The sequence below is a fragment of the Echinops telfairi genome, unplaced genomic scaffold (genome assembly GCF_000313985.2).
Source record: "Echinops telfairi isolate 266 unplaced genomic scaffold, ASM31398v2 ScPeMD7_3533;HRSCAF=4204_1, whole genome shotgun sequence".
NCBI classification, from domain to species: domain Eukaryota; kingdom Metazoa; phylum Chordata; class Mammalia; order Afrosoricida; family Tenrecidae; genus Echinops; species Echinops telfairi.
This window is the reverse complement of record NW_022107432.1, coordinates 12,966,928-12,980,860: the sequence shown is the minus strand read 5'-3', so window position 1 is coordinate 12,980,860 and position 13,933 is coordinate 12,966,928. Positions and strand designations below refer to the sequence as shown.

Sequence of the window (13,933 nt, the reverse complement as noted above, 5' to 3'; positions counted from 1 at the left end):
ATGTCTGAGCACTGCCACCTCACTCTCTTTTTCTATCCAGGGGCCCCACTCCCCTCCCACCAAGACAAGCCCAGGCTGGAGAAACTGGGTGGGATGAGGAGAAGCCAGAGTGTTTTGATTTCCAAGTTAATCTCTGTATTTTAGCTCTGGCATCCTCTGAAGCTGGGGTGAAGTCAAGAGGATTTTCAGTGACTCACTGGGATTTAAAGCAAAACTGCAGAGTTAGGCAAAGTGAGCCTTGTCACACCCCCCTTCCCTCCCCCCGGAAAATGAAAATGTCTTCATTAGAAACACAATCTGTGTTCATGCGTGAGGAGTAAAATGGGACAGAATGGCATGCAGAAAGAAAGAGGACAGAAATATAGAAATTTAAAATCCATCTCCTTCTCACCCCAGATGGCCCATCGGGGTTATGGAAGAGTAGACTTGGGTGGGGGCCCGGGATACTCCAAGGCACCTCGGGGTGCCTGCAGGGGCCCCTAACCAGTAAGCAGGCTTCTGGGAGCGGTGGAGGGGGCATTAGGAGTGGAAGGGGTGTGAGCGTTTCTTCGGGCTGCCATCCTAAAATGGCACGTAGATGCAGGGAGAGCTCAGCAAAAATAAGTGTAGAACAATGTATAGATGAAAAACAGCACCAGTTTGGAAATCACAGTAAATGATCCAGGTCAATGGTTTGCTTTGTTTTTTAGTAGTTTTATTGGCATGTAATTTTCCTATCATCCAGTTCAGTAGTTCAGTCCTATAAAGAAGAGGAGGCCAGTGGTTTTTAATGAGCACTGGCTGCCTGCTAGCATCATCTAAGAGACTTGACGCAATGGGGCAGCAAGACTCAGAGGTAACAATTGTGCGGTTGGGGCCCGGCCGGGCAGTGTCTCCTTTTGTTGCACACACAGGGCTGCTGGGAGTTGGATGGCACCTCACAACAGGATACTTAATACCTGCCCACTTGTACGCGTGTGCGTGGGCATGTACACACACACACACACACACACCACCAACACAACACCACACACACACACACACACACACACACACACACACACACATACTACCACATATACCACACACAGATCTTGGATTCATGCCCAGAAATTCCGATTTCAATGCTCTGAGTAGGACTTACCACTGATGTCTTTTGAATGGTTTCTCGATGCCTCTTCTGGGCAGACAGAGTGAAGAGTCCCTAGTCTAAGCCATGGTTCTTAATGGCCACTTAACGTCTTAGTAAGAGGCTCTCTAAGGGAAAGATCAGCCTGATGATTCTAAGCAGCTGGCATGACTAAGAGTGGGACAATCAGGCACAATGTGACTCCATGGGGTGCCGTGGTGAGCATGCCTTTAAAGGATCCTTACCAGCACAGCTCACAGCCTCAGTCAACACCCACTTGTAGTGACATTAGCGGACAGCATAGAACTGCCCGATAGGGCTTCCTGCCCCGTCAAGTCGATAGAAGCAGATCAGCTTCTATCAGCCCACAGGGCAGCTGGTGGGCTGGAACCACCTCTTTTCAGTCAGCAGCTGAGAGCTAACCATTGCAACCTGGCGTTCAATCAAGTCTCCAGATGCACAGTTACTGGGAGTGGAGAAGACAGAGAAGCGCTGTAGGAATGCAATGAGTAAAATCAGCAAAATTGTTCCGGTGGCATTCAGTAGCTTGGCTCTGCAGAGAAGGGGCCCCAGACCAGCTGGGCCTTGGATCACCGGGAGGCTATTAGAAATACAGACTGTCCGGCCATACCTACACCGACTGAATCAGACTCTGCATTTTAAGAAGACTCGCCAAGGTCAAGTTGGTTCCAACTCGCAGTGACCATATAGGACTTAGTAGAACTGTCCCTGCGGGTTCCTGAGGCTGTAGATCTTTACGGGAGCCGACTGTCTCCCTCAGAATGGCTTGTGGGATTGAACTGCTGAGCTTGTGACTAGCCCTCTACCGCATACCCCACTGTGTCCAGGGCTCCTTCAAGGCTAAGAAACCCTGTTGAATTTATGTGAGAGCTGACAAATCACTTGCCAAGTCTCTGCTTTTGTATTTTCATAGGACAGGTTGGTCTCATGCATGAGAAGCAAAGAGGAAAGGCGAGCCTACAGAGTAGAGAGCTTTCAGAGGTGTTTCAGACACCTGCCACGTGGGGGCCCTTTTCTGGAAGGAGGCATTCTGAACCGAACATACCAATCTTGCAAAGTATGCGGTTCAGCTGAGAATTTGCACTCTGATGGAACAGCTGATACAAGGAATTATGATTAGGATTTCTGGTTTTTGTGAGGCACTCCGGCATAAGCATCAGAGTGCGAACTATAAAGTCGGCAGCCCCGAGAGCTCCTCTAAGGAAGAAGAGGCTGCAGTCCCTGCGAAGGTGTGCGGCCTCGGAAACCCTGGACGGGGTCTCTGTGACTTGGAATGGACCCAGTGGGCCTGGGTTTGATTTTTGTCTGGGTCATTATTTAAAGGTATGGTAAGGTAGGATGATAGCGTGTTTCATTAGAGGCGCATGTGAAAGTTTTATGGATGAAAGTATATGGTGGTGAAATTTGCATCCAACTGATTTCCTTGTGGAGGTTATGGGGCGGGCGAATGCATTCAACTCCGATGGCCTTTTGCTGCTCATTGCTGTACCTGAGTGGTGGGCACTTGATGTGCATCACAGTGTTCTATTTTCACCAATGTATGAATTCCCATCATAAAAAAATGTTCATTGCTCAGCCCAACCGAGGTTCCTCAAAGGCAGGGGAGTTGCACAGGCCCTGTGGTACCGTCTGAGTCACACGGAGATGGGGACAGCCCTCCCATCGCTCACAAAAATTGAGGGGTGAGTGTGGGTGGGATGTGCGTGAGATGAATGTGCTGCCTCAATGAGCTTCCTGGACCCGGGTTTCGCGCCCTCCAGTCCCGTGGACCCTGTCTGAACCATCTCTTCCTAAACAGGTCGCTCCCACGGGCCTCGTGGAGAATGGGCACTGACGTGCACGGATGCAGTGAGACATCCAGACTGTAGCTAGGTTTGACCTTGCACAGTTACGTTCCCAGGGTGTCAGCTTCCTCATTGATAAAATGGAGAAAATACAACCAACCTCCTTGGCTGGTAAGAGGTTTTACAGGATCCCTGATAGCACAGTGTTGGACGCCTAACCAAAAGGTTGGTACTTCAAACCCACCAGCCACTGCAAGGGAGATTGGTGAGGCAATTTGCTTCCATAATGATTTTCCAGCCTCAGAAACTCTCCTCTGTTATCTGGGGTCACGATGAGTTGGAATCACCTTGCTGGCAGGGTTGGTGACAAGCATGTAATGTGCTCAGCATAAGGGATGCCTTCCATGAATGATGAGTAACAGCAGTGACGTAGTCCAACGTTGTGGATGAATTGGGAGGGAAGCTGACCTCAGAAGAAGAAGGAGGCTGAGGGCAGCCAGAACTATCCTCTCAGCCCTGAGATAGTTAGGGAGATCATGGTGGGGGCAGGAGAGAGACTAGGAGGTAATGTATCCCATAGAAAAGAGGGGAGAGCCATCTGGATGCTACTGAGATTTCAGGAGGAGGCAGATGGGAGCCAGCCAGGCCCACAGCAGCAAGGAAGATGTGGCCGAAGACGCCCCCGACGGAGAAGGTCTAGACACCTGATATAGGGGCTTGCCTCTGCTGGGTAAGATCAGGCAGAGAAACACATCTCTCTGGTAAACAGAGCTGGAGACCGATGCTCTTCTCTGTCGCAGGAACATGTGTCTTCCGACAGCTGGGGAAGGACCACTCGTGGGCTCCAGGGGAAGCCCTCCAGTGAAGGGGCAAGTCTGGAGGAAATCAGAGACAGGGTTAGGGCCAGAGATGCACCCCCTGCTAATGGCTTGTGCCATTTTCAAGGCCTATCCTGCACCACTTTGGTTAGAAGTCCCTTGATGTTCATGTTCTTTTGATCTTTTATGTCCCGTTCCTAAAAGTGCCTGGCCTAAGGAGGTTCTCTATGAAGAGGGTATGAATGAATGTATGGATGAATGTATGGTATGAATGAGGGTATGGATGTATGAATGGTGGAACAGTATACCTAATTACCAAGAGGTCTGGAGAATTCATCCAAAACCGAAACCACTTCCTGTCAAGTTGATGCCAATTCATGGTAGCCCCCAGTGGGTCAGAGTGGAGCTGTGCTCCATTCGGTTTTCAATGGCCGATTTCTCAGTGGCAGATCACCAACTTTTTCTTCTAAAACACATCTGGGTGGATGGGAACCCCCGCATTTTGGTCAGTAGCCAAACATCTTTAATCATTTTCACCCTTTGAATAGTAATTTACTAATCTTCCTAAGGCAAGCCTCGTAGTATTTACTAACAGGAGACACCAAGATACAAAAGGAGACACTAAGGGGATGCGTCATTCACCTATTCTACGCATATGTGTTGTGTGCTGCTGTGTCCCAGGCACTGGGCAAGGCACAAAACATACAATATCATGAAAGATGTGACCGGAGCCTGCCTTTATGGGGCTGGTGGTCCTATCGAAGGTAAAAACTGGGGCCGGGGACTTAACCCTAGAGAACTTTACCGATCTTGGTTACTCATCTCTCTCTGCCCATTTCCTCTCACGTAGAAGCAAATTGGCTGCTCCTAACATTGCATGTTAGAGCTGCTGTGAACCACAAAAGCACGTGCAAAAATGTTTTAAGCTGTGGTTACCGATCTGCTCAAATCTTGACCTCAGGAGAGGTGCTGATCAGCTCAGCTGGGGCTCTGAGGAAGCCATAATGGGAGCCATTAAGAGGAGGCCGGGAGGGTCACGGGGGAACAGTGCAATTCGTGTGGGCTACTAGGATGGATAGAGAAGACTCAGAGTTCTGTTGTTTCTTTCGCAGGGAGGCATGGGTGTGGGGTGGATTGAGAAGACTGAATAACCAGTTCCCTCTACAGAGGTCGAGAAGAAGATGGGGTGGGTGGAGTGGATTGAAGCGGCTCATAACAAAATCTGTGCGGCCTGCTCAGAGTCCCTGAGTGGTGCAAACTCTTAGCACGATTTAGGAGAAAAGTTGGCCATCCGAGTCCACCCAGAGACATTTTTGAGAAAAGGTCTGGTGATCCACTTCTGGAAACCAGCCCTTGAAAACCCTGATCTATGTGGGCTAGTCATGGCTCAGAGCTGACCGGGCAGCCACTGGCAAAGGGCCCACAAGCAAGAAATGAGCAGATACCACTTGCTCATCAGCTGAACTTCTGTGCCAGCTTCTTCTCCAAACACCTGCTTCTTCGTCTAAACACCTGCTCCCTAAATAGGCCTTGACAAAAGCAGGTCCCCACACTGGCTGCGCTGATTCCCTGCCCCATCTACTCACCTCTCCTGGTGTCATTATGGTCCCAGCATGCTCCAAATCCTTAGGCAACCTGAAGTATGATCATTGATTTTTCAAATCAATACTCTGCTATTTTTCTTCTTTTCGCAAGAACCACAAAAACACCACATGCAACACCTTTTTACCTTGGACAGGATAACATTTTGAGAAAATCAGAGTCCTGTAACCTAGAAGGGGCCCTGATGTCAACCTGGTTGCACAATTGGCTGCTAGTCGCAACGTCAGCAGTTCAAAACCACCAGCTGCTCCACAGGAGAAAGAGGTTTCCTACTCCAGCGAAGAGTGACAGTCTCAGACACCCACAAGGGCAGTTCTACCCTGTTCTACAGGGTCACTATGAGTTGAAATTGATTTGATGGCAATGTGTTTGGTTTTGAGTTGTATAACCTATCACCCATTGCCATCAAATGAATTCCAATGCATACTGATCCTATGTGACAGAGCAGAACTGCCGCCTGGGCTCCCCAAAGCTGGGAATCCTTATGGAAGTAGCTGCCCCATTGTTCTCCCATGGAAAAAAAGGAGATGGGCTCTTTCTTATCACCCCTACTTAGCACCCTACTTAGCACATTTCCGTGTCCCCATTGTCGCCCCCAACAGCTTCTGAAATCAGTGAATGGCAGAACAAAGATGCCGACACCTTGGAGTTGTTGACTCTGGATTTTGAGTTAAAACGTGCTTGCTATTTGAGCACTGGTGGAGCTCTCAGGTAATTCAAAAGGCAGATCCAGAAAAACCCATTCTGGTCTATGGTCTCCAAGAACATGGGAAAGCGATCTTGTTTCTCTCACATTCAAAATTACTCAAAAGCGTTGAGTAGCACTATCTGGCCCCCTGTCTGGAAGATGGACGTAACATAGCCTCAGAGTTCTCCACATCCCAGCAAGGTATAGAAAGAGCCAAGTGATGATAAGGCATCATTCCACATTCAAAAGGCCTGTGGTGTTCATAGCAGTTTTTTGCGAAAGCCATCACACAGAGACAAGATGGGAGCAAGACGGGAATGAGGATGGGTGGACAGACCGCTCCCTGATGCCTTGACTTCATAAGCCTATGGAACATAGAGGAAATCCTGGAGAAGACTGTGTGTGTGTCTGTGTGTGTGTTGGGGAGAAGACCGAAATGACCTGCAATTAATCTTGTGCCCTTGGTGGAATGGGGCTGTAAACAGAAATTAAACCAAATTATAGGAGTATCATGGTCACCTTGGGTGACCCAAATGGTTAAGCTCTGGTCTGTTCACCAAAAAGTTGATGATTCAAACTCACCTATCGGTGCCCTGGAAGACAGGTTTGGCCATCTGCTTCCAAGAGATCCCAGCTTTGAAAACCCTACAGAACCGTTCTGCTCGGCACGCGGGGTGGCCATGGACCAGAGTCAGCGGCAACACGGAAACATAAAGAGGGTGTTACCTTTGTGCCTCTGTGAACAGACTCATCCCTATTTCTACAGAGAACACAAAACCCCCCTTTCAGAGGGGACATGACTTAGAATCTGTTTGAATAGCAAGTAAAAAATGTTTAATTATCAAAAGAGAATTAAGCATATAGTAGATGCCTCCTTCCTTACCAAAAATAAGAGAAGAATCATCTTGTGTCACATTCAAAGCTCTGTTACAAAAACAAAGAGGGACTCTGATGAACAGACCTCTAAACTTTAGAACCACAGGAAGACGGCCTGAGTAGGCTTTCCTCTGGACAGCCCAATAGGCAAGGTTTTAGTATATCCGAACAACAAGAGTTTGTTCTGAATGTAAGCCTCTTAATTAGTTCCCTGCTTTAAAAAAAATTTTTTTAAGCCTCTACCTTATATTCTAACAGGAAGTTTATCTCCCAACAGAGAATGAAGCTCGATGATAGGGGGTCCCCTCTGAAAAGATTTGCCATTCTTCCAAAATGAATGGGAGAGCACATGATGATGTAAGAGGGCGATCTAAAGTAAGGTATGAAAGTTAAATCCCATCAGTCAACTAACAAGCAAACAAAAATCCTATACATTATTTCAAGTCAACTAGAAATGAAGAATTTAAACAAAAAATGGGCTGCTGAATTTTATAAAGATATATTCTTGATATTGTGTCTCCCAATGTCTATATTTTTTCAAACAAAATCATCCATATGTGTAACACATAATCTAGTAAGTCCCCATTTCACTTATTCAATTAGTTTATTAACTTATTGTTATTAATTTGAGACAAGAGAGTAACAAGTGTCTGGCAAACAGGATTGAATCCTAAGGTTCATTCGTTTTCAACCATGTGTGTTGTGGTTTTTATGTTCTTTAAACAATACATTTACTCTACAGTTTGAAGAGCTCAGATATTTCCAGCATCTGTGATTTAAGTGCTAGATGGATATACTAAATACATTCTAGATTAGTATCTGGACTGAAAATTTTTAATTTGAGTGCTTGAAAAGAGAGTACCCATTTCCTCGAATGATCCTGCACAGAACTCTGAGCAATAAGAATTAAACTTTGATCTTGCACCAACTTTTCCCAGCTCTCTCCCTAACAACTCTAAATCTATTTTAATTAAAATGAAATTTAGTGCAATAAGGTATAATAGGCTCTAAGAAGATTGATCTGAGTTCTCTCCATCTTTTTGCAGAAAGGGAGGGATTAGAGCAATTATTGGGCGTTTATCCCTCTGGCCAGGAGTACTTCAGCAAGAAGAAGGCAGGGCTGCTAAGAAGATAATTGCAGAGCGTTCAACTGTGCCTCTGTGGGACAGTTCAAAGGACTCAATCCATTGTTTAGAGCATACTTTTTAAAAAGAAGAAGAAGACACACACGATATCAACATGCCTTGGTTTTTATTTTTTCTTCTCAGTCTGGCATTTGGGAAATGTATCTCCCAACAGTCTAGGCTTCATTCCACCATTCTACTTTTCTCTATTAAAATTGGGCTTTAGTAATACGGCTTCTTGAGTAATTTCCCCTCTCTAAATTAGCGTTAGACTGCTTACTCCAAGATCGGTGGTTCACACCCACCAGCTGCTCCTGGCCAAGGAGGCAGTTGTCCATGGAGGTGATGAGCCATAGGCTCCATTTCCTGACCCCTCCTCTATTGTTCCAGGTGAAGAGAGACCCACTCTGTGTCGTGGGTGATGAAAATGTTTTGATTCATACTTATTGTTTCAGTGGACCATGCCAAGAAAATACAGACATGGCGTGTTTTATTGTGCTTTGCTTTATTACATTTTTTTAAGTGAAGGTTTGTGGCAATTTGGCCAGGCAAACATGCTGGTGCCATTTTCCAGTTACGACAGCGGTTCACTCTGTGGCTCGGGTCACAGGTGGGTCATCCTGCAGTAACTCCCCCTTCTTCAGAGTAGGATTGCACACTTCCGACGCTTCATTGCTGTGGTCGGGAACACCTCCCACAGTAGCTCCAAGTCAGCCTGTGGGAGTCCCAGTTATACATCGTCGTCGGCCCCTTTCCTGCATGCTGCTAGTGTATTTCACTGATTTTATAAATTTCATAAACTATTCCAACATACTTATCCACTGGACTCCAGAAACATAATGGACTTTGGCAATATGGATCTCCAAAGTTTTATCTTTGTCAGATTTCAGTGCCAAAGCATGATCAGATTTTCTCCTTTGGTCGAAGGTATGCTTTCAAACAGCTGTCGTGTGAAAACTAACCCCCCTAAAACACTGTGTCTTCTAGGCACAGTCTATATTGGCCTTTGACTTCCTACCATTCTTAGAACACAATCCACACTCTTCGGCAGGACTCGCTAGACTGGGGCATCTGCCCTCTGCCACCCAGGCTATCAGGTCCCCGCTCCTCACTATTCCCTGCCCTCCAGCCAACCTACCAAACCAGTAACCAGATGTCACCATGTGACTCCGGCTCCTGGTGATGCCATGTCTGTCAGAGCAGGCGAGCATTGCCTGACTTTTTAGGAAATGAATCGCCACGCCTTTCTTCCGAGATGGTGGGCTCGAATCTCACATCTTTTGCTCAGAAGCGGAGCCTGTTCGCTGTGTCCACCAAGCCACAAGGACCTCCTCTCAAGAACACTAGTACTCTCCTATGCCAAGGGGACTTTCCTGTGCCAAGTCTTTGAAGACAGTGGGTCCTCTGTCGAAAAACCTCCTGCTCACCTCACAACATGCCTAGTCTCTCCTCCCTTTTTATGCCTCATCTGAAAAGTCACCTAAGAGAGGTCTCTCCGGTCATCCATCTAAAGTAGAGCCCTCTCACCACCCATGCCAATGACTCCATTATAACCAGCGACCCACGGCCACCAGGTAAACAACGACTCATGAAGAGCTCATGCATGTCAGAGTAGAACTGAACTCCATGAGGTTTTTAAGGGCTGACACTTGGAGACACTTGGGAGTGGTCTCAATCCAACCTTCCCTTGGCAGGGAAGCCTGCTAACCATTCTCACCGCCCAACACTCCCTCTCTATTATAGTGCCTGTTCCATTTTCTTTACCTCCCTTAACACAGGATGTAATTATTGTGATACTTAAATCTCCATCAACTAAATTATGAATTCTTTGAGGACAAAGACCATTGTCTATCTTGTTCAACCCAATTCTCTGCACCTAGCACAAGATATCATCCATCTACTAGGACACAGAAAAAAATTTTTTTTGATTCAGTAAGTAATTATTGCGTGAGACTTTGACTTGTGATTCAGGGGGCCACATTTTCCACTGACTTAGACCAGTAGTTCTCAACCTTCCTAATGCCTTGACCCTTTAATACAGTTCCACATGTTGTGGTGACCCCCCAACCATAAAATTATTTTTGCTGCTACTTCATAACTGTCATTTTGCTACTGTTAAAAATCAAGGGTCGTTCGACCCCCAAAGGGGTCACGACCCACAGGTTGAGAATTATTGCCTTAGACAAACCCCAGCCTCTCTGGATCCCACTTCTTTCATCTGTGAAACAGAGGAAGGCTGCATGTGTGGAGGTCGAGATAGCTGCCAACTTCAAACGCTTCTTCTTCCCTTTTAACCAAACTGGAAAGTAGGGCACTGGGGCAAATTGTTGGTGTGATTTGTTTGTTTGTGTGTGTTGTAGTCAAATCTTTATCTAGAGATATTCAGTAAAACACCTGGGCATAGGTGGAGGTGCAAGCTCAAGGAGAAAAAGCAGAGACAGCAGAAGCGGTAGGCAGGGAACTTAAAGAACACGGGGCTATGTCTGGTAGATACATAACAAGTCCAGGGGGTGAGGGTCCTGAAGGTTTAACAAAGCTGGCTATGGACATGGGAAGTCAACGCAATCCCTGTGAGACTGGAGAAAGAGGCCAGTCTGTTCTAAAAGGTCAAGCCTGAAAAACAGTTTGAAGAAGTTCAACTCTACATAGAGGGTCGCCGTGCAGGCAACGCCCAGCAGTAGTTCTGAGAAATTAGCAGCCTCTGACTTCATGGCTGAGCACCAGGTGGCACTCTATCAGAGCAAGCCAAACCAAACTCACTGCCTTCCAATCCATGCCAACTCAAAGTGCCCCTACGGGACAATGGGTAACCAAAGCCAACTCCCTACTGGTTTGAAGTACCGGATGAGGCATTTTACTTGCATAAAGAGTTGGAAACCCACTGGGGACGTTCAACACTGTCCTATAGGATCACTATGAGTTGGAATTGACTCAGTGGCAGTGAGTTCAGTTAGGTGAGGACCCGTATCACTGTAGTAGACAATTCTAGATGACTTTCCACAACTTCGTCTCTCAATCCTCTCCCACCATTCTCCACACGCTGGCCTGCCAGCTGTTCCTGAAACAAATCACAAGTCTTGCGCTCACTTCTCTTTGTTGCTGTTATTTGGTATTGATGATTTTACGGGGCCTTATATGGCTCATTGGCCAGACGACCCCCACTCCTTCCCTGGCGCCTTCAGAGAGAATGTGGTCCTGTAAACGCCTTCATTTCAGATCATTGGCCCCTGGAATCTTGAGAGAGCAAACTTGCGTTGTAGAAGGCCACCGTGTTTGCGGTGGGTTTTGATGGCAGCAGGAGGAAACAGGTGCAAAGGACATGCGTGACTTTGGACATGAATGGCCTGTTTGCTGTCTGATATTTTCTGTCCCTCGACTTACCCCTGTGGAATCAGAGGCTGCATCTGACGTGCTCTTCACAACGTCCCTGGCTCTAGGAACACTGAATGGTTCATAATATGTACCAAGCTACTATTCATTCAATGAATGCATAGCAACTAAGTCTTTACAGAAAACAAAAAACACATAGCCACCCTATCAGTTCCAACTCCCGGCAACGCCATGTGCTACAGAGTAGAATGACCCCATAGGCTCTGCTTGGCTACAGTCTTTATGGAAGCAGATTTCCAGGCCTTTCTACCATGGTGCCACAGATGGGTTCAAACCTGTAGATGAGTAGCCGAGAAGTCCTTACCCCCAGGGGCCTAAATCTACACCTGGTTGATTTCAAAGGAAACCAGCACTTCGGTGGAAAAGATTATTAGCTTCACTATAGTCAAGATTAACAGTTTGGAAAGCATTTTATTGCCATAAAATTTCAGACTTGTGTTGCATGTGCTTGGCCACCACACCTGCTTTATTTAACCTTAAAAATTTTCTTGGCTTCTTCTATAGCTTTCTCATCAATTGGGGGCTTCCTCTGGCTGCCAGGCTGCAGGAACTTCTTCACCGTGGGGAGGCTGCTGACTCTGGCTTTCAGGGCCTGCAGGGGACAACAGCACAGCCTCAGGGAGGAGCCACAAGACCAGCCCAGGACACCTGCCACCCTCCAGGACCCACCCCCACTGAGTCCCTCCCTCAGCACCCAAGTGGGAAGCAGACACCCAGAGAGAAAGCAAGATAAGAGGAAGGCAGCATTGCTCAATAGCACCCTCGCCTGAAGACAATTCATCTCCCAGTCTTCCCCATCTTCATCCTTAGAGATGTCTTGTACATTCACTGTGCGTGTGCAATACACAGAAGAATGTGTGTTTCTGTCTGCAGATAGCGGCACCCATAAAGTCTTGGTGATAGTTACATAATTTCATGTCAACTTGATAAATAAAAGTGTAGGGGTAGAGTCTGGCCTGTCAATCAGGTCACAGCCTGATCGTGCCTCCTTATGGGTGTGGTCTTCTCCTAAGGAGGGTCTTGGGAACCTCCCCCCTCTACTTTCACCTTCCTGCTGCTGAGCCTCTCTGAGACCCACCAAGCCCTGTGATGAACTGTGGGATTGGATCCACACCGCCTGGCACCCAGAGGCCTGTGATCTTCCTGCGTTATGCACCATGGCATGTGGCTGTGTGAGTCTGGAGAGTGACCTGTGCACTATTATCAGATTTAAGGACTTGAGTTGGACTGGCTGGGATGTTTTCTGATATATAAAGCTCCTTGATATAAAGCTCTCCATTACATATATGAGTGTCACTGGATTTGTTTCTCTAGTCAACCTGGCTGAACAGTTTCCAAATAACAGAAATGACGATACAGGGAAATTGAGCTGAGCTGAAGACAGAGAAAACAAAAAACAATAAACCTTGGGGACAGTTTAAATGTATTTGCTCAGTGAGAGATCATGAAGATCAAGGATTTTAGCCTTCATTATGGATTACAACTCAAATGTAAAGAAGACCAGAATCCTCGCAACTGCACCAATAGGTAACATCATGATAAATGGTTGAAGTTATCAAGCACTTTGTCTTGCTTGGATCCACAATCAATGCTCATGGAAGCACCAGTCAAGAGATTGGAAGACTCGCTGCATCAGGTAAATCTGCTCCACAGACCTCTTCAGAGTATTGAAAAGTAATGATATTACTTTGAGAAATAAGATTTGCCTGACCCAAGTCATGGTATTTTCAATAGTGTCACATGCATGTGAAAGTTGGACATTGAATAAGGAAGACTGAAGAAGAATCAATGCACTTGAATTGTGCTGCTGGACAAGTATTTTGAAAGGACCATGGGCTGCTAAAAGGACAAGCCTATCTGTCTTGGAGGAGGTATGGTCAGAGCGCTCCTTAGAAGCAAAGATGGTGAGACTTTGTCTTAAATGTATTTGGACATGTTGTCAGGAGACATCAGTCCCTGGAGAAGGACGTCATGCTGGATAGAATAGAGGGTCATAGAAAGGAAGGAACACCCTCAAGGAGATGGATTGACACAATGGCTCCAACCATCAGATCAAGCAGAGGAACAGTCGTGAGGAGGGATTCCTTCTTTGTGAATAGGGCACTATGGGTGGGGACTGACGCAATGGCACCGAACAACAGTGAGAGATAAGGACCGGAGAAGGGAGAGCTGTGCAGGGAGGGACCCAACTTCTGACCGATGGAGCCAGAGGGAAAGAGGCTGCTCAGACAGACTCAGACACAGAACGAGAAGGAAGTCCCAGAGAGTGATGCGACCAGAGGCAGCCATGGGAGAGAGGGCCGGGCAGATAGATGCTGAGTCTTGGCTCTTTCTCATGATTAAATCCTGTTTGAGGGGTACCCTGCACTTCAGATGTCCTTGTCCGAGCAAGGCCTTTTCATGCGTCAGAACCTGGACCTAGAAGCTAATCTTGCTGACATGAGGGGGAGTCAAGGCCTGGGCTGGGCTGGGGCTCAGAACATCACCAGTCCATGGCCCATCGCCTCCATGGCCAGAAATCA

The 13,933-nt window shown here is 46.9% G+C and overlaps 1 protein-coding gene and 1 long non-coding RNA gene across 3 annotated transcripts in view; both read right to left on the bottom strand.

Moving 5' to 3' along the window:
- Positions 1 to 3,648: 3,648 nt before the first annotated feature.
- On the bottom strand, positions 3,649 to 6,676 carry LOC123522242. The gene is made up of 3 exons (XR_006680520.1): positions 6,604 to 6,676; positions 5,318 to 5,366; positions 3,649 to 3,788 (listed from the first exon to the last, which is right to left on the bottom strand). It is a non-coding gene; the product is annotated as an uncharacterized LOC123522242 (long non-coding RNA).
- A 5,126-nt stretch (positions 6,677 to 11,802) lies between these two features.
- LOC101642081 (glutathione S-transferase A2) overlaps positions 11,803 to 13,933 on the bottom strand; it is a 62,456-nt gene continuing 60,325 nt past the window's right edge. Inside the window, exon 7 of one of the 2 annotated variants that reach the window (XM_045294816.1) lies at positions 11,803 to 12,003. In XM_045294816.1, coding sequence (XP_045150751.1) covers positions 11,878 to 12,003 — 126 coding nt within the window. In that variant the 3' untranslated portion in view covers positions 11,803 to 11,877. Of the gene's footprint in view, positions 12,004 to 13,878; positions 13,898 to 13,933 lie in introns of those variants that run through there. The other variant, XM_045294817.1, reaches the window with a different exon arrangement.